Here is a 19,760-nt window from a genome sequence, read left to right on the forward strand (position 1 = left end):
GCCAAGCCAGTGTGAAGGTCCAGAAATCACCTGCTGCTGCAGGCTGTGGTAACAACAGCTCAGCCTGGACATAGCATGCCCCAGCGTTCAGCCAGCTCGCCACTCAACACAGGTCTAACACTCGACACGCCAAGAAGCCAGTGCAAAATTTAAGTTTATTCACTTGACGAGCTACACAGTATAAATCAAGACTTCAAAATAACAGCTACTGAACAGTTGTTTAGAAAAAGTTACCCACCTGTAAGCTCTAGTCCATTAAAGCAATACAAAACACGTACAACTATACACAAGAGTCCCATCTGTGGCTGGCGGATCACTGTGCTCTAGATCTGAAAGAGAAACCTAAGATTCCGCAATTAAGATCTCAAAATGAACACTCGGCATTAATAAATCTTCACCCTGATCAGACCGTTTCAGCCCTCGCTACTGAAGTGTGCGCAACGCTGCAGTCAGACACAGACAAACAAGTCAGCGTGCCCGGAACAAGGCGCTTTTGGGTGAGAAGTTGAGAAATGTTTTCTTCTCCTCCTTCCTGACAGGAACCCACTGCCCATAGGGACTTCCCTTCCTGTCATCTTCTCTTGCCGGGGAGACTGCCGGTTCTTTAACCACTTGGCTTACTGGCTTCTGTAGGACTGGTTTTGCCATTGTATTCTGGAAAACAAAAGAACCACACAAGTTTCCTTTAAAAGTGCTGCCTGAAGAAGGAATGCACCAAGGCCTGTCAGCTTCCACTGGTGAGACAAAGCTTTCAGCTCACAGGAGACCTTATGCCCTCTGAGTATCACCTATGGACACCTGACACAGGACTTGAGGAAACTGCTTTTTCCTTTGTTTGCTTTACTAAAACATGTAGCTTGAATTAAGTTCTGGTGCAAACTACTTCTGGCATACGCTTTCAAGCCTACAGCACAGTAGATACATTTGACATCAGGTAAACATCCATTCTGAACACACTGCTATAGTGATTACAGGGCTCTGCCGCTGAAGGACTGATCCAGCTCCAGGAAACTCATTACTCAATCAGCAAGTTCTTTACCATTATTAAATTTAATTTGGCAACCAATGCTGGGACAAGCCTAGCAGAGTGAGGAAGTACCAGGATTCCACACTGGGAGGCCACACTTACATTAGGACTGAAGGAAATGCTCTTCTGTATAGCTGCTCTCTCTATTCCACTCTTGGTCATGTTTCCTGCTGGTCTTGTGGGTCGCTAGAGAAAGCACACACAGCTTAGGTGGGAGGACACATTATTCAATGCACGTTAAGGCAGTTACTAGAGAGCATGAACTTTCTGGTGGAGTTGCTTCAGATATTTACATCAACAGTAGCTGTAAGCTACTAAATATCCAAACAGATCAAATGTCAAACTCTCTTTGAAAGCATTCAGTGCTTTTCCCCCCAAAGTCCATATCCCAATTCTCTCATGTGATATCCATGCCCCCATTACAGACTTTAAACAGATTCCACCAACTGGAAGCATGGACTGCCCCACAGTGCAGTGGGAGAGCAAGTGGCTTTAAGTTCTGCATATCCATCCTGCAGAGCTTTGAATAACAATAAACTTATCTGCCAGTGATGCAGGCCTCTTCTTCTGTACTCTCAATATCTGGAATATATTGCATATATTATGAACGGGATGCCTGTACGATTTCTCTAAACCCCTCAGTGTATTTACTGCAGCATCTGCTCAATGGGAACAGTTAGTGCAGTTCTGCATTTACGACTAATCAGGTCACACTGTAATGACAGAGCCAAACTAACATCCAGTTTAAGCTGCTCGAGTTTCTCCCTCCCTTAAATTCACAGCAGCTACAGCCCACAAGTCCCTTTATTACCAACAGATTTTCTTCATCATGTCTGGAACCATAGTCATGATTTCTATAAGACAGAAATAAAGTATGTAAAATGCATTTGTGTGCTTTGGTACGTAATTTCTGGGAAACAGTTTGTTGCACATGAAAAACTTTTAACAATTAAAAAGGGCAGAAAGATGTAACTTGAAAAAAAAAAAATCCCCGCACTATTCACTCGGTTTCGTAAGAAGACTCTTGTTCTAGGTCAGAAACACATAAACTAGTCTAATTAATATCCTTTCAGAAGAACAACCCAAAGGAAAAAACTACATTCACCTCTCCTTCCCAACCTGCCACTACTGGAAGCCTGCAGGTACTCAGTGGATCAACCACCTCGCAAGAGTCCACAGTACTTTTGGCTCACAGCAATGTGGTTTCCGGAGCAGTTTTCACCACTCTGGGAAATCTGAAGTTTTTGTTCAACAGTTTCAATTCATAATCACAAACTCCAGAGTTAAAACCGATGAGACATCCATGCAGAGCCAAGTTAAGAAGGGTTTACCTTTTCCTTGAGAACACTCCAGTTCATACTTACCTCAGCTGACTCCCCAGGATCTTCCTGCTTTTGTTTGGTGCTTTTTCTCTCTTTGGGAGGAGTAAACATCTTCAAGCTTGCTGGCAAGATGATGTTATCTGTTCCCAGAGCTTTTGCAGCATTTGCTTTTGCAATTTCCAGGAGTTCCTTTTTGTCTTAAAAAAAAAAAAAAAAAAGTGTCTTCTCTTATGCTTAAATTAATATGTAACTACTCACACAAGCCCCAAAACCTGCAGGTTTACTATCACTGAATCTAAGTAAGCATTAACTGCGATGAATATTCATCAGAACTTGAAATTTAGCTTCAGTTGAAGTCCTAAGAATATGCTCTGAACTACTTTTTTAAAAACATGTACTTATAACCACCCATTGTCACTTTCAATTCTGCTCTGTAAAGCAACTCAACAGACGTAAATTTGCCTGGTTAAAATAAGCTGTAAGCTTTGAGGTTCTTACACAACAAAGGCTCAAAAAAGAAGTACCTTTTGCACTCAAGTGGAGAGGTGACCTACTGCAGGATCTTGATCGTGACCTGCTCCTCCAGCTCCTGTAAATCTCAGGGTATATTGTCCTGCCAAATCCATAATATTTTCTGCATCTAGAACGTGATCTGCTTCTCGAGTATGACCTTCTGTAATAGGATCTTCCACGGGACCAGGACCGGCTGCGGGACCGGTACCTTGGTGGCGAGCGGCGGTATCTGCGGTAGTATCTGACGTGGTACCTGCCACGGTACCGCGCATAGCCACGGGATCTCGACCGGCTTCTGGAATACGAGCGGGAGGATCTTCTGTACCTTCGGGAACTGGTTCTTCCACCCCGTGACCTTGATCTGGAGCGGCTCCAACTCCTGGAGGAAGCTGAAGAGGAACTACTTGAACTGGACCGTGAACTGCAAGATGATCTGCTGGATGACCTTGTGGATGACCTGTCACAACTCCTCCTGGATCTCACAGACGACTCTCTCTTCTTCGGTGAGCTGAGGGTTAAGTCATCCATAAAGCCTGTCATATCCTCAGTCTTCCTCACCACCATTTCCTGCACACAGGTGCTTTCAGAAGCTGGTTCTGGTTTTACTGTTGTTGTGCAATACCCAGTCTCTGTTCCTGTCAAAGGTGGGGAGGGGAAGCTCATAGTTTATGCGCATTAAGGTATTTATACAACCACCACCACCACCATTACAGCACACAGGCAGAAAGTTCCAAGGCTAATTAAACACCAGCAGTTGTCACCCAGTCTATCAGCATGTTTTGCCTGTGACAGTTTAAAGTGTCATCATTTCCTTTCCTATAGTCAGTCTTTCATATGAAATGAAAAAAAGCTTCAGTTTAACCCCTAAGTAGTTCTGTGTGGAATTCTGAGGTTGGTTTGTGTGGGTTTTAACACCCTTCATTCGCTAGGTTACCATAAGTGTTTTGTGAAAAGTTAGTACCTTTTCTCCCCTCTCCCAACAGAATTCCCAAGGTATTGTATTTTCAATCTATCCTAAATGCAGCCTATTACATTTACAATGAAAAACAAGCACTTGCCTTCAGGTCAGTACAAATGGAATAGCTTTATTCTGCAGTTCTATCAGCACCTGCAAGGCACGAAGCAGCCACACCAAGGCCGTGACTGCACATTACAAAACTACACAAAGCTCCGCACGCCCCAGCAGCGAACTGCTATTAAAACCATTCTACTTAACCAGTGAGCAATCCGGGCAATGCCGCAATGGATGTGCCCCTGGTTTTGGATGTAACCCTCGGTGAGGTTACGCATTAATAATTAAAATGGCTGTCCCTCTAGCGGCAGCCATTTCATAGCTACGAAAGTTGCTGCACTCCACCTGAGCTGTCTTACGCCAGGACTATAGCCCTGAGTCATGTCACCATCCACAGCTTGAGGCAGCTTGCTTTATCTCAACGTTTCTATTCAGTGCTCGCTGCAGGCCAAAGCTACCGAACAAACCCTAACGCCTGAAACCTGCACGGTCGGCTGCGTACGGGCCGGTAGGAAGCATTCCCCCTCGCCACTACTGAAGTTAAAGCTTCACTTCTAAGCCAGGACCAAGGTCACAAGCGCTACCAAGGGCACAGCTGAAAGGAAACCCCCCATGAATCCTGATCTCAGAACACGGCACCGCACACACCGGGCACACCACACCTACGTTCCCCACCCGCTCACGGGCACTTACCGCTGGGAGCCGCCGGGCTCTGCTGGTCCTGGTTCCCGGTAGGGTCTAAAGCGCTTCTGCGAGGGAAAGAAACCAAATAACGCTTGTGGACCCCGACAGCGCCGGGGAGACACCCGGGGGGGGGGGGGGGAAGACACCTCCCGCCCGCCCGCCCGCCCCGAGCGAGCGCGGTACCGCTGCGGCCGCCTCACCGGCTCCAGCCACCCGGGCTCCCAATGCACGAGTCCTGCTCGAGCGGCGACGCCTGAGGAGACAGCCCCGCTCCGCGAGTCACCCCCATGGCGGCACGGCCGGGACACGACCCAACCGCTCCGTCCGCAGCGCCTCAGGTCTTCCAGAACGTTCCAGCCCCGCGCTTACGTAACGGGCCGGCCCCCGCCGGCCCCACCGCGCCTGAGCGGCACCGCCCCGCCCGTGACGCTGCCTGTGCGCCTCGCGCATGCGCACTGCTGGCTGGCGGCCGACGGGGAAGCACCGCCCACGGCCGGGCCCGCGCGTAGGTGAGCGGGACCGGGACCGGGACCGGGACTCCCATCCCCGGGCGTAGCTCCGGTTCCCCCCCCCCGGAGCCGCGAACCGGGACCGTCTCCCTAGCGGTTCCTCGGCGGTGGTGCCGGTGCCCAGGCGCTGCCAGCGCCCCCCTCGGAGCGGGCCCCGGTGTGGGCTCTCCGCGGTTCGGAGCCGTTCCGCGCAGCCCCGGAGCTGAAGGAAACGTCCCTTTTCCTCCCGCAGCCCTTCAGAGCGCTGGAAGATGTCCGGGTTTCTGGAGAGCCTGAGGTGCTCGGAGTGCGTTGACTGGGGAGAGAAGCGGAACACGATCGCGTCGGTCGCTGCCGGAGTGCTGGTGCGTGCGGCTGCGCTCGGGCTCTTCGGAGCAGTGAGCTGGGGGTGAGCTAGGAGCTGTTGTCCCTTTGGAGGTAAAAGGAGGAACAGGGAGATGTTCTCCTCCTGTGTAGCGTTAATGACAAAACCCGTTCTGAGTGCTTGCATCCCTGTCTGAGGTTTCGCAGCTTCTACCCGTTTAGTGGCTCCTGGAGCAGGTAAATCTCTGGCTTTGCATTTAACCTTGTTCCTCAGTCCATGGCAAAACCGGTTGTGCTGTCATCAGACTCAGGGTTGGGGTCTAAAGGAATGATTTTCTGTACTAATGCCACTCTTTGCAGAGCTGTCTCGTTAAAACGCTTGTGCCCACATTTGAAGTTGTTGTGCTCTTTTTTCTTTTGAAACAGTTTTTCACAGGTTGGTGGATAATCATAGATGCAGCTGTAAAGTACCCTGAAGTGGAAGACTTCAACCATTCATACCATGCTTGTGGGGTTATAGCCACTCTGGCATTCCTAATGTAAGTGCAATTTCTTCGTGAGAGCTAAAGATTGCAACTTGCTTTGTGCAGTTAATTAGGGAACACGTGGGCTTTAAATGGAGAGGGAACTAAGAATAAAACATCAAGTTATTGTGTCTCATCTGTCTTACATTTATTGATACTTAGAATACGGAACCACTTAAAAAGTTAAATGTTGTACAAGTCCAAGGTTTTGGAGAAATGTTTTTTACTATTTCGAGCTTAATAAAACGATTAAGCTTTAGCCTTATACCCTTAAAAACAAATACATAAGAAATACATGATTTTATCCTTTTTCTATAGGTTTCTGAGAGGTTTCCTATTGCTTTGTAAAGATACTTTTTGTTTTACCCATGTTTACCCAGTTTGATCCTGTTTTGCTCGTGCAGGATCAACGCGGTATCTAATGGCCAAGTGCGGGGTGACAGTTACAGTGAAGGCTGCCTGGGACAAACAGGTACAGAGCTGTGGGCTGTTGGGTAGTGACAGGTCTGGGAAGCCACAGAGCCTTGGAAGAGCCATGAGGGCTGTTCCTTGTGTGACTCCCAAACCAAAGCACCCTGAAAGTCAGGAGTGTCTGGACTCAGACACAGGCACAACACGTCCCCCTGTGGTTTTCAAGGTGCTCGGATCTGGCTGTTCATTGGTTTCATGATGGCTTTTGGATCTCTGATTGCTTCCATGTGGATCCTTTTTGGAGGCTACGTTGTTAAAGGTAAGATATGGTGTGGAATGTGACCTGATCTGGTTCTGAAAGTTTGAAGGTATTTTAAATGATGATGAATTTTAGAACAGTGCACTGGCTTTTGTTTTTCGAAAGGAAGTTGGGTCACTTGAGTACATGTAATAGCCAGCCCTGCCTGTGCCTGAAGCTGCAGTGAATTCCACATTAGTGAGGTGCTTTGGTTTAATGCACACTCTTGTCAGCTCTGGTCTTACTCAAGGGGATTTTCAAAGAAAGCCAAGTGCCCAAGGTGCACAGCAGTGCTAATGTGCACTCCCCTTTTGTACATTGTCACTATACATGACCATACACGTGTACATACTGACACACACATATGTTCCAAACAGGATGTGCAACACGGCGTGATAACTGCAGTCTACATCAGCACTGCATGAGAGGCACATGTTTGGTCAGAGAACAGGACATACTTCTTCTCTTTGGAAAGCTAAATGACTGGGGGGAAGGAGATGACACAAAAAGCCATTGAATTAGCTTTCTAGTGGGGTTAGGCTGATCGTTGTCTTCTGAGAACAGAGTTTGGAGAGGATTTTCTGGAGACATACATGGAGATTTCTTTCTTTTGATAGAAAAACCAGTAGTGTACCCAGGAATAGCTGTGTTCTTCCAGAATGCATTCATCTTTTTTGGGTAAGACAATCTCTTTTTGTTTGTTTCATCTAATTTGTTTTTAATGATAAAAACTGAAACTTGCTGTAATCTGGTTCCTCAAGTCCTGTTTCATAACCAGACAAGTGAATAAACTGCATATCAAGGCAGCAGATATCTGGGGTCTGTCTGCATAGTTTTCATTGCAGGACCAGGAAATGGATTTACAAATACCATAGTTTGCTTCCTGAAATCTTGTATTTAACGTCATAGGTGTTTGATTTGCTCCATGATGTACTCGTATCACTTTATTCTCTTTTAAACAGAGGACTGGTCTTCAAATTTGGTCGCACAGAAGACTTGTGGCAATGAACACGCCTGTGGAAGTGCATTGGCCACGCTGGGTTTTTAACTGCACACTCCCAATGTTTTGTAAAGCCATTTTGTAAAGGGTGACCTTCAATTGTGTCTGAAGATAAACCCAGGAAAACTCAAATCATGGCACTAAAAATCCTGGTTCTGTGCTGTTTCATTTTTTACTCTTGTATGCTGATCGCAATGTGTAATGGTTTTGACACATGTAGAATTGCTGCATGTCACAACAGAAGTCACTTTTGTGCTACCATGTTTGCTACAAGTAAATAGTGTAGTGGAAAATGGATGTATTTAACCAGCTGTTTCTACAACATTAATTACAATCTGAGACTTACTAAAAATGCTTTAAAACAACTTTTTAACATCTATTTATTAAATATTTCCTATATCTGGACAATATAACCATTTTTTCCATTTCAAAATTTACTGCTGTGTGCCTTTTCTTGCGTAATACAGAACTATGCTGCTCTGGAATTCCCCCACACACACACTATGGCAGTAATGGGGAAGTCTCTGGTGAGTAACAACTCACTGTTGCTGTGGATGATGCCGTAGAGGCACAAGTACAAGTTGTGCAGTGGCTCTAGATGGAAGCAGCTCATCCACAGACCTTGCTGTCAGCTCTTTTGCAACCACTGTGAAAAGAGTTCTGTCTTTGGCAGGGAGGACAGTCACTGCCAGAGAGAATGTTGATCCTGTGTCTGCCCCTTCCTATGTATTCACCTGGGTTGCTGCTCAAGAAATAATGATGAAAGAGATGCGGGGAAAAGAGGGTGAATAAATTGCTATTCCTTAGCAGCATTCCTGCTAGAAAACAGCTGTTGCTTTGGCTGCTGGGAAGTGAAGGACACCAGTTGAGCCTGGATTGCACTGTGGCACAGGTAGTAGTGCATAGCATGTTAACTGTGACAAACCAACCATCAAATTGTCATTTTCTTTTATTAGATAAGCATTTTTTAATAAGTTTTTCTGTGTCAGCTATTTTTGGAACAATGAAGACACACCAGGGATCACAATCCATTTAAACACAAGGGTTCACTTGCCCCATCAGGCCTGAGCTCGGCACAGGGTAAACCAGCCCAACATACACCACCCTGGGATTCATATCACCCAGGCCCAAGCACTGTCCCCATAGCCTCCCCTGCTGCCTGCACTTAGGGCAGCCAGAGCCCTTTGGGCACTGTCCCCACACGGACAGGCTGTGCTGAGTTTTACTGCCAATCTGAGTAAGTATCATTGCTGACAAGGGCACCAGCCACAAGCAGAACAATTTCACTCCTTGTCATCTGAGCTTCCAAATAGATAGCTTGAGCCAAAGGATTATAGATTTTTCTTTAAGCTGTCAGATAACTCAAGAGCTCAGTCTGGCAGGATAGAGTTCTGGCCCTGATCCAGCTCGCTCATCAAATCCCTGCTTAACAAGGCCTTCAACAGAATTAATTTAGCTTAAAAACAAGTACTTGCATGCTTCGCTAGAGAAGAATGAGTATGGACACTTGGAAAAATTGTACTTTAACATACTTGCTTTGGCTTTGGGAGCTAAAAATAGTGTAAGGTTTCCAAGCATTTTGATTGATAAGCCATTACAGCGATGAATGCAGCCAACTTTTTTGTAGCAAAAAATATTTAAGTTCAACAAAGCAGTTTATCTTTCAAGAATAACTAGTACAGTTTATTACTAGTTTTTTAGGTGCCCATTGGGATGGCTTTCTTGAGCCTCGGTCAAATCACTCATCTGGGTTCCTCCATTCAAAATCCAACAGCCAAGTGGGGAAACTGAAAACAAACGTTCTTGTATCAGAACATTATATGCACCAAATCATAATACAAAACAGGCAGTGGAAAACCTTACTGGAAGGTTATTTTCATCCATGCTTTTTTTTGTAATTCAGGTACAACATCACCTTCAGCATTTGAAGGTGCCCAAGGCCTGTGTTGATGCATCAGGCTGAGCACCACCCTGCACCCAGGAAGGCCGAGGGGCTTTCAAAATGTACTGTGAAATGGAATTTTCTTTTCTTTTTCATTTTAATTTCAGATACCCAGAGTTCTTCACCAAGGTGCTCTATGTTCTCCCACACAGTTCATCTGACATTGAAACTTACCTCCCAGTAAAACTGGTCTTCAAAGTACTTGGATACAGGGATGCTCTTGAACAGTCTGAGGTTTAAGATTAAACCTATTTGCAAAAACAATGAATATATACATTAGGGAAAGGGGATGACTGTGTGTAACTGGAGGTTTCTTAGTAACCCACATGCAAATGTAATGTACATCAAATACAAATAACGCTTCAGCAGAGCCCCTTGACTCAAGCTGACCTTAAATACAAAGAAGCTTGCCAGGATCAAGGCTTGTGTTATTAAACATTAATTACTCAAGGTAAAACCCCATTAAACAGCTTGCCAGACTCTAAAAATACATCCAGAATTAGTCTTGCATGAAAAATGCCTGTGTATTTAAAGTAGCGGGGCTCAGAGCACTGCTAGCTTGGGATTTCAGATGGAAACATTTGGACTTCTAAACAATTGGTTAAACACTGTATTTTGAATTCTTCTAGCTGAATGTGTTTTAGAAATCTGCTTGATGAGCTCAACATCTTCATTACACTTGTGGCAGCACAAAGGTTTGAGATGAATTAAAACACACACACAAAATGATTGTAGAGTGTGTTTCACAGCAGTTTTCATCTGCCATTTCTCTTTTATTCAAGATAGAATCAACAGCTACAGAAAAACTGCAGCTGCCAGGATGTCACACGGGGAACACATGAGCCCTGGTGGCCCCAAACCACTCATGACTGCAGCCCTGTGCTTGGCTGGTGCCCGCCAGCTACAGACACTGGGGAACCTGGCAGATTCCTACCCACTGGCCTAAAAAAGTGGCAAGTGCTAGACAGCATTTGTGTCACAGATACCCAAATGTAAAAATAGTTCCACCCTCACGCATCTCCTGTCTGAAATGTGAAGGCAGCTGTTAAGCATCTGTTAAAATAAGCTTTGCCAATGAAGGAATGGTGCTAGTAGGTTATTCGTGCAGAATACATCTTAAATACAGGGCTTTGAAGAGTCCCTGGCTCTTCTCCAAATAATTTACCCATAGAAACACACTTCAGAGCCCCAATTTGGCCTCTCTCTGCAGTGTTGCACTGACATGACAGCAGGTAACATAAGCTGATGTACCCTTTACCCCGAGGACATGAGGAAGGTACCAAAACACCTTTTTCAATACTGACCTGCAATAAGACCTGTTATCAAAGCGACGCTGATGGTCAGGCAGAAGGCACCAACTTGAATCATGACCAAATAACCCATACTGAAAAGCAAAACAAGTGTTTCACTTTTTGAAGTTGACTGATGTATCATTAAGACTGTGAATTAATCTGTATCTCCACAGCATTTTACATCAAAACCTCCCATAACAATTCTGTTCCAGAATCTCTCTGCAGCTGCAGATAGGTGTTTTAAGAAACCCTATCAGATGCCTAACACAGATTTCAGGGGACATATTTTGCCCTTAGAAACCATCATTGTGATAGTAAAATGTCATAATGTCTGTTTTTTCAAGAAGAACACGTAAGGCCCTTATGCTGCACTGTGGTTCCTTTCTGCATAAACTGAGAAAATTGGGGAACTTCTTGTAGGACATGACATGGGGCTGATCTGCAGAAATGAAATGCCAGTGCCAGATCAAAACAGCTACAGAGCATATCCTGAACTGAGCCTTCAGCTTTTGCAGCGGATCCCCCCAGCTGTATTTTCCAGCTCAGTGTCCACACTGGCTTTAGTCCAAGCTGGCATTCTTGCCCCTGACTCAGAGTTCAGTGTCCACAGAGAAGTGCTGATTTCTGCCCCCCATGTTAGCATACAGAGGTGCCCAAAACATGTTACAAAAACCAAACTGAGACTTGGAAGGACACACATCCCCAGCCTTCACCTCCTGTATCTGCCACACTGAACATCAAATGAAGAGGGAGACAGAAAACAGGACCAAAAGCTAGCATGAAAGTTTTGATCCAAAGTCAGCTCAACACTCCAACTCTTTTTTACTGACTTTTTTGGACTTCAGAGATTATCTGACTTCAGAGATTATCTGAAGTTACCTGATATAAAACAATTGATCTGTGATGACCTTCTGTATGTATGAGAACTCTTCTCAGGGCACACTACAATAATGATTAGCTAAGTTTATTACTTAATAGCAAGAATTTATGTACCTTGGTAAATTATTCCAGTTTGTTATTATTAAGAGAATGACCTGGGTGAGAGCTCCAAGCACAGCAGGCATGCCAAAAGTGAAATGAACTCCAGAGGTATCATGAAGCTTGAGAGGATTCAGGCATCTCTGGGAAGAAGAAAAGATTTAACTGATATACAAGAACACAAGTTGATAATAGTGTATCGTCTATTGCAGACCTAGGAAATGAATTTTGGTTTTGCAAGTTGCAGTCCTGCACTGTGCTCAAAAGGCCTCAGTTCTCCCAGCTTTAATCTTTTTGAAAGAGAGGTTTCCCTTGAGGTATCCTGCATTGGAAAAGAAGTTTATATAGTTTATACAAAAAACAATTTCAGGGTTTGAGTACTACCTGTGAACAGTAAGATCCTAATATGGCTATCACACTGGCAAGCAGACCCAAAGCCATTGCAATCCAAGGGTGCTCGATACTGTGTGCTGCATAACCAACAGCGACCCCACCAGCTAGAACTGCACTGTGGATATGAGTCTGTAAAAGCAAAGAACAAAAACATGGAGTGAGAGTTCAGTCCTCACATACAGCAGTCTCTGTATACTGTGAATTATGATCTGAGGATGTAATTTCTAAGTTGCAAGTTCAGTCTTCTGCTTGGGAGGCAAATGACTGTCAGGCTGAAAACCTGGACTTGTTTTTACCAAGTAACTATTATACTTTTAGTGTATTACTGAGAGTCGCAGAAAAATCCCTTTTCCATGCAGTAATTTTTTTCCCATTTCTTACCATTCTGAATTTCCCATCCTTTGTGGTCAGAACAGACAAGGCAAAGGCAGTGACAGCACTCACTGCGAGGCCAAAGTAGGTGTTGTAGATGACTCTCCACTTCTTGTCAGATAGTATAGAATTGAAGCTTGGCCAGAACACCCAGAGAAAGAGAGTGCCTTGGAGACAAAGACAAGCAAATATCATTACCTGCTCTAAACCACAGTGAATGAAGTACTCACTGTCTTTGAAGGGCTCCAGCCCACATTCTGCTTCCTCTGTAACTCACACAATTTAAACAAAGGATAACACCTTATAGAAAGCCCTAAGAGCTACCTGCAGTACCAGCACCTTCCAAGAAACACACCACTGTAATGTCAAACAGACAGGCCAAAGCACAGCTCTGCTGGCATCTGGCTGGTCCTTCACTGGCCTGAAGGTAGGATGCTCTTTTCAAGAACAGTTTTAACATCAGCTTTACCCTATCTATCATCCCCTTAAATGCAGGTTCAGATACAAGTAGGAACAATCCCAGTGTTGATTTCCAAATGATCAGCATCCTGCCTATTATGCACAGGCACCAGGGACCTGCTCCTTCAAAGTTTCTGCCTCTTCTCATGGGACTGTGGGATAACTGTTCAAAAGCAGCTGCAAGACAGAATGAAAGCCACGAAGGAAAACAGTTCACATGGTACAAATCACTATAAAGAAACTCAAAGTGCACTTTGGAATGTCTTTTACCTTGGCTGCCAGTACAACTGGTAGGCTTTGAAGAGAGGATGAACTGGGTTGTAAGACCAGAATCCTCTCTACCCCTACTAGAAGGGTTAGAGACTAATAGCTTGATCTGAGGTTATCACACTTCACCAGCCCTGCCATTCACAGCTTCACTTTCTTGTTCTCTGTGAAAGGGTTATCTACCAAATAGCTACTGCCTGGTATGTGGGTCCAAAAGAACAGTTCACTTTCCTCCCATAAGATCACTGCACGGTGTCACACTTCCATGACCACATAGGCTTCACTAACAACAGGAATGAAAACAGGTTCTTCTGCTTCTCTGACCCGGGCCCTGTTTGTCAGCATTTAGGAATCTGGGCCTCTACAGAAGAAGTACACCGCTTGGCAGGATACGTCTTTCCCTATACGCAGACACACACCCGTAGATCAAATTCCAACCAGCAGAGGGAAGTAGGGGGCCTCACGCTAAGCCAAGTTGGACCACACTGGGGAGCCTGAGCCTCTGCCCGCAGAGCTGCGAACAGCTCCAAGTGCACAAAGTATCTGTTCAGCTTGGGAATAAAACAGTCACACAGTGAGGACCTCAGCACCCTGCACACGGCTCTCAGAAGCAGGATGCAAAAGGGAACTATGAGGAATTTGCCTGCTCAGCTGCTCCTGTCTGCCCATGTTACCTGAGAAATTATTCGAGACGTGGCATTATAATTACTCCAAAGCAAGCACTTGATTGTAGCAAGCTGCACTGAAACTATCACAAAGGTTTAGCAGTGTCTTGATAAGTTATATTAAAACACTGACCTCCACAAATTCTCCACCAAAGCAAGAACTCCAGGGACTCAAACCAGCATCATTTACATTTCTTTTTAACTGGGCAAAGACTAACTTAGAATTAGACTCTCTGGGCCTTTGCAGAAAGATCTTTGTTCAACTGGTGGAAGTTACCAAATTGCTTCTTTAAGAAAAGGACTATAACTCCCATACATTCAGCCTGTCATCACTCTGTTCCTTTCTCATGTGCCTGTCTGTATCGTATTCCCCACCCTTCATCAGGCTTTTATCTTTCCATTTACACTACTAGGCAGGGGCTGCTTTTTTATATCTCTGTACAGCACCTTGCAAAACAAAACTGAGCCTTGGCCCCAGCTGGCAACCATAAGCATTACTGAAATACAAGTAATGATCTCAGTTTTGGTGCACAGGTCCCTACCAATATGCCTAAACAAGCCCAAAGGGGCAAATTTAGCTGGGAGAGGCTGGCATAGCCTTTATGCTCAGCCTGACCAAAGCAAATGAAGCCACAGCCCCTGCAGGAGTGGTTGCGTGCCTGGTAGGAAATACTGTGAGACTCACCAAGGCATTGTCAGAAACCATGAAGCACAGCAACAGCAGCAGTTTTCTATGCTTGGCTGCATTCAGCTGTGCATTTTGGATACAACAGCCTCAGTGTGCTGTGGCCAGCCCCCCAAAACCTTCCTTATGGTCCCACCACAATCTCTTGTTCCTAGTGAGACATTAAAGCAAATGCCTTACCCAACATGGACAATAAATCTGACTTTGGGGTTCTTGCATTCTTATCAGTCCTCGGTGATGGCTCAGGGAAACATGAGGAGATGGCCAGACCAAAGTAGGCTCCAAACAGGTGAACATGCATCATGCTGATACTGTCTGTAACCTGTATCAAGAGAAGACTCATAGAATGATTTGGGTTGGAAAGGACCTTAAGATCATATAGTTCCAAACCTCCTGCAATGGGCAGGGACACCTCACCCTAGACCATGAATCTGTAGTTTATTTGAGGCGACAGGAAGACTTTGATGCAATTCCTGATAGAGTTGCTCATGTAACCTCCCTATAAGCACTTTATTTTCACAGTGCCTCAGTTTATGCACAAGCTATTTATGTGAAATTAACTCAGCTGAACTCAATGCAGCTCATAAACACACAGTTCCACTAACAAACCACCAAAAGGCAACATGCTAAAATCCCAGTGAAATTTTCCCTCATGTGCCTGAAATCGTATTACAGTACCCGCAGGAATGTGTTGTTCATCCATCTGCTCATACGGAAAACTATTAGCTCCAGAACTGTCATCAGAATTAATTGCACAGGGTTAGCCTTCCCAAGAACAGCTCCAGTGGAGATGACCACAGCAGTCAGGCTCATAGCAGCCTCTATTAGCCTGCAATAAGAGAAAGAACAAAAGAATTCTTTAACATGACCACACCAGGGGCAATACAGAAAGAATGACAGTCAAATGTCCTTAAAATTATTCCAATTCTAACATGAGATAATTACCTTGCCAGATGACATTTATTTTGCCTTTGAAGAAGTAAAACAAATAAATCTATCAGCACAGAGCACTGGACACCAAGTACAATGAGCAGGAGGTTGAATCCGGTGGTGCTAAACCCGTATCTTTTCAGAAACATCAGGAAAAAGCCAAATCCAAAAATCATCATGTGGTTGACATCTTGGAAAGCTGCATGACAGAAAGGACCAAGCCAGCAGAGATGTTACTAATTCAGACTGGATTGCTGGTTAAAAACAAATCACAGTTAACTAAGAAGCCTTCAGATAAAAATTCAGGTGCCATTATTATTCAATAAAGAATTCCAGAACTTTCCTTCCAATCCATAAGTAATCAGAAAAACAATTCCCTTGAGCCTGAGTTTATTTTTCACGAAGTGATCAGAATGGATAATAGGGAGGGGACTGAGGGATCAAAAAGCACAACAGAAATGAAGTACTTTCAGCAATGAAACCTGGGCTTTCCTTTTTCCTCAGGTGAACTTAAAGAGCTTTAGTTGGACATTTCAGGGAGAGTTACCATGAATTAGTACTGATTCATTCCTTGAGAGCACTAGGGAAGAAATGAGTTACAAAGAGAAACCCATATGATCTCATCTGCGGAGGGGAACTGAAATAGCTGTAGAAAGAGTTCAATAGGGAAACCAGCACCACTGAATAGAAGGCAGAGGCTGTCCAAGCCCTTGGATTGGTAGGGCTGAAAGCATCCCCCGGGACATGCAAACAGCCATATTCTCATATCCTTGTACTGGCCTGTCCCTTCTGCAAAATATCAAGCTGCTAGGAAGCAGATCTGTATTTTTTGAGCTATAAAACAGGGAGGGTAACACAAGAATGTCACGAGGATTAATCAGCTCTTATTTGCACAACACTGTAAATACATTGCACACTATGGCCATAGCATAATCTGCTAATACATTCCTTTGATCGATGCACAAAATGCTTCTCCAGAATATATTTAAATCCTTAATTCCACTGTATTAAGTTCATTTCTTTACATCAAGCACTCAAATAGAGACCAGTGCCATCCTGAACTCTTACTTTGTAGCCCAACAACCCTTTCGCACACCAAGACCACTTAACACAGAGCAGTGCCTGCCCTAAGGAGTTGGTTGCATTCATAGGGGTCAAGATGACCACAAACAGGCAGCAGAAAACAGACCAGCAATGCCATTTAGTATCACTTAGGTCTTTGTTCAATGTCATTGCCTTGATATAATAAATACACAGCATACAGGGCAAGGTAGGGCACTCAAAGGCCAGTAAACCATTTTACTTCTAATAAATACACAAACCTGCTGGATCCCATCTTTTTTATTAAAAAATAAAAGTAGGCATTAACTCTTCCTTTCACAACAACGTTGCTCATCTTACCTGGGTAAGCCTTAATTAATTTATCGTCATATGGGAACACAAAGTAAAAGAGGGCGATGAAAACAGCTTCCAGAGAAAGGATTAGCCACGGCACGCTGTTTCGGAAGTTGCGGTAACTGGAAGGCATTGTGCACCAGACTACATGAAGCACAAACACAGCAATAATTTTGCCTATAAAAGTGTTCCAGTAACCTCAGACCAATAGAAATGGAAGTTTTGGGGGGCAGGAATAAAAACTCGAGAGAGATAAAAAGGCCAAGAGGCAACAGCAACTAACATTTCCTTATCTGTGGCACAACAGGAGCCCAAACTTACCCCAACCAACATGGACTGAACTCAAGATGTACTTGTGAACATAGACATCTCAAGCTGTCAATGCTGCAGTGCTCCAGGACACCATCATACAGTACTTCAGCTGTTGCAGAGCCTCACAAATCAACTAAACAGTGAGCAAAGAAGAACATGGACTCCTAAGAGTAGAATCTTGGCGTTTATGCATAATTGTTTACTACACTGCTTGTACCCAGCCACCGGGAGCGCTCTGAAGGCTCTCGGTAAGCCGCAGGCTGGGAAGTCACCGTTCAGAACCAAACTGAGAACAAACCACAGACCTGCACCTTCCCGATTCTTTAATTCAAACCCAGCCTTCATCCAGAAGTGTATCAACTTCTGCATTGTGGCTATAAGGTACTTTTGGAAAGGCACAGCTTTTGTTTAGCTGTTATTTTAAACCAGGAGCCACTAGAGCAAGGAGGGCTGTATGGTGGAAGTTAACTATGTCCAGTATATCCCTATGCACAGACATCATGATTTGTTAGATAAGATCATTTGGTTGTTGAGGACAATTTATGAAGCTGTAATAGAATCATAGAATAGTTTGGGTTGGAAAGGACCTTAAGAGCATCCAGTTCCAACCCCCTGTATGGGCAGGGACAGCTCACACTAAACCAGGAAACCCAAGGCTCTGTCCAACCTGGCCTTGAACACTGCCAGGGATGGAGCATTCACAGCTTCCCTGGGTAACCCATTCCAGTGCTTCACCACCCTTACAGTAAAAAACTTCTTCCTTAGATCCAGTCTAAACTTCCCCTGCTTCAGTTTGAACCCGTTACCCCTTGTCCTATCACTACAGTCCCTAATGTCCCTCCCCAGCATCCCTATAGCCCCCTTCAGACACTGGAAGCTGCTCTGAGGTCTCCATACAGCTTCTCTTCTCCAGGCTCAACAGCCCCAACTTTCTCAGCCTGTCTCCATACAGGAGGTGCTCCAGCCCCTGATCATCCTCATGGCCTCCTCTGGACTTGTTCCAACAGTTCCATGTCCTTTTTATATATTTATTTTATTTTATATATATATTTACTTATATTTTAATATATTTTATATATGTATTTATATCTTTTAATGGGAACATTACTATTCTCAGGATTCACTGTGGTTTTGATAAACTGAAGCCTCTTTGTTCATAACTGTAGTTACGCCTCAGACTTTCTGCTTGAGGCCATTTCAAACAGAGTGCTTGCGCGCTGGCGTTTGAGATAGTAACAGTGCACACAGATGAGCAGAAAGCCACCTGCTGGTGACAGAAATATGTATAAGACAAAAACACAGGCGGAAGAATTCCAGTCAGTTTGTATTTCAGGGCATTCCTCCTGCAAACCCAGGCTGGACAGCACAGGAAGAGTCTTCAAGCCACCTGTGAAAGGTTTGCATTTGTGGCAATATCTTGCACCTTCCTCACATGCAATATCAATTTACTTTACCAGCTTTTACTTAGGCCTAACGAAACCCAACATTAACCATCCTTACCCCCTTCTCAGGAGCTCCTAAACAACGTTCCAAGGAGTTTGCTGGACACGCCAAGTGCTGCCCTGGTGTCACAAAAGTCCTGATCATCATTCTTTTGGTGGGATCTCGGGGGCAATTGAGACAGAACCACAGCACCTGGTGAGCTTTCTCCAGACACGAGCGCAGCTGAAACAGCAGTTTAGGAATGGACTGAGCTGATGCAGTGTCTTTGTGTGGTTTATAAATGCAATGTACCCCATCAGCCTTCATCGGTCTCCCGCAAGACTCCTTCCTTTCAGACTCACACCAGGACAGGAATGACCCAAACGCCTTCCATCATTTTGCCACAGTCAAATGAACACAGTAAGCTCTTAGGGCACTTGTCACCAAATCCCGTGACAGTGTTAACACTCGGGGCAGATACACCAAAGGCTATGCATCTGCCAGCGGTGTCCCTTACGTGCCATGCTGTAAACGATGCTCAGACTTCCAGCTTCAGTTCTCCCCCAGACAGGAAGAACCAAGCTCGGTGGTCTCAGACGGGTGAAGCACAAAGTAACCGTCACATTCGAGCTGCGCTACCAACAGCCCGTCCCCATCGACTGAGCTCAGCAGCCGCAGCCTTCCGTGCAGTCCCCTCTGCCCGTTTAATGCCCTATCGGAGCCCACACCCCGCGCAGTGCAAACAGCACCGCAGGACCCTGGTTCGGAGCGGCCCGTTATCCCTCAGGGAGGCCTGGCAGGCGCACGGCTCCCAGCCCAGCTCCGGGCGGCAACGAGAGGTACGCTAGGACCCCTGCTCCGGGCAGCCTTAGGGCAGGCAGGAGCCGCTTTGGCGGCCTCCCTCGGGATCGGGGGCAGCCATTGGCTTCCTCACGGTTTCCCAAAGGGACGCGGGACACGGGACAGGGCTCGGGGCGGGGGCTCCGCCGAGGGAAGCCCCAAAGCCAGGACCCAGCCCCGGAGCCGGCGGCTGAGGTGCGGAGAG

The 19,760-nt window shown here is 45.3% G+C and overlaps 3 protein-coding genes across 6 annotated transcripts; 1 reads left to right on the top strand and 2 right to left on the bottom strand.

Annotated features, from left to right (window-relative positions):
* Positions 1 to 136: 136 nt before the first annotated feature.
* Positions 137 to 4,921, bottom strand: RSRP1 (arginine and serine rich protein 1). The gene is made up of 6 exons (XM_061480331.1): positions 4,759 to 4,921; positions 4,568 to 4,623; positions 2,874 to 3,497; positions 2,392 to 2,546; positions 1,130 to 1,213; positions 137 to 654 (listed from the first exon to the last, which is right to left on the bottom strand). Exons 1-6 carry the CDS (start codon positions 4,845 to 4,847, stop codon positions 469 to 471), a joined length of 1,194 nt encoding a protein of 397 aa, XP_061336315.1. The 5' UTR covers positions 4,848 to 4,921; the 3' UTR covers positions 137 to 468.
* A 311-nt stretch (positions 4,922 to 5,232) lies between these two features.
* TMEM50A (transmembrane protein 50A) lies at positions 5,233 to 8,038 on the top strand. Its single transcript, XM_061480325.1, has 6 exons — positions 5,233 to 5,411; positions 5,797 to 5,909; positions 6,299 to 6,366; positions 6,532 to 6,624; positions 7,221 to 7,281; positions 7,566 to 8,038. Exons 1-6 carry the CDS (start codon positions 5,319 to 5,321, stop codon positions 7,609 to 7,611), a joined length of 474 nt encoding a protein of 157 aa, XP_061336309.1. The 5' UTR covers positions 5,233 to 5,318; the 3' UTR covers positions 7,612 to 8,038.
* Positions 8,039 to 9,260: 1,222 nt separating this feature from the next.
* On the bottom strand, positions 9,261 to 19,222 carry RHCE (Rh blood group CcEe antigens). Of its 4 annotated transcripts, none has more exons than XM_061480322.1 (11): positions 18,794 to 19,222; positions 16,988 to 17,426; positions 15,602 to 15,785; positions 15,335 to 15,485; positions 14,837 to 14,978; positions 12,590 to 12,747; positions 12,200 to 12,337; positions 11,831 to 11,958; positions 10,850 to 10,929; positions 9,720 to 9,793; positions 9,261 to 9,390 (listed from the first exon to the last, which is right to left on the bottom strand). In XM_061480322.1, the coding sequence occupies exons 2-11, from the start codon at positions 17,112 to 17,114 to the stop codon at positions 9,364 to 9,366; spliced, it is 1,209 nt and encodes a 402-aa protein (XP_061336306.1). In that variant the 5' UTR covers positions 17,115 to 17,426; positions 18,794 to 19,222; the 3' UTR covers positions 9,261 to 9,363. The 4 variants fall into 4 exon arrangements, with proteins under 4 accessions (XP_061336306.1, XP_061336305.1, XP_061336307.1 ...); XM_061480321.1 differs by having other exon boundaries at positions 12,197 to 12,337; XM_061480323.1 differs by lacking the exon at positions 12,200 to 12,337.
* Between the last annotated feature and the right edge of the window lie 538 nt (positions 19,223 to 19,760).

The sequence above is a fragment of the Pezoporus flaviventris genome, unplaced genomic scaffold, assembly GCF_033815535.1.
Source record: "Pezoporus flaviventris isolate CSIRO_AGI_PZ_B2104156 unplaced genomic scaffold, CSIRO_AGI_Pfla_v1 ptg000176l, whole genome shotgun sequence".
Lineage (NCBI taxonomy): Eukaryota > Metazoa > Chordata > Aves > Psittaciformes > Psittacidae > Pezoporus > Pezoporus flaviventris.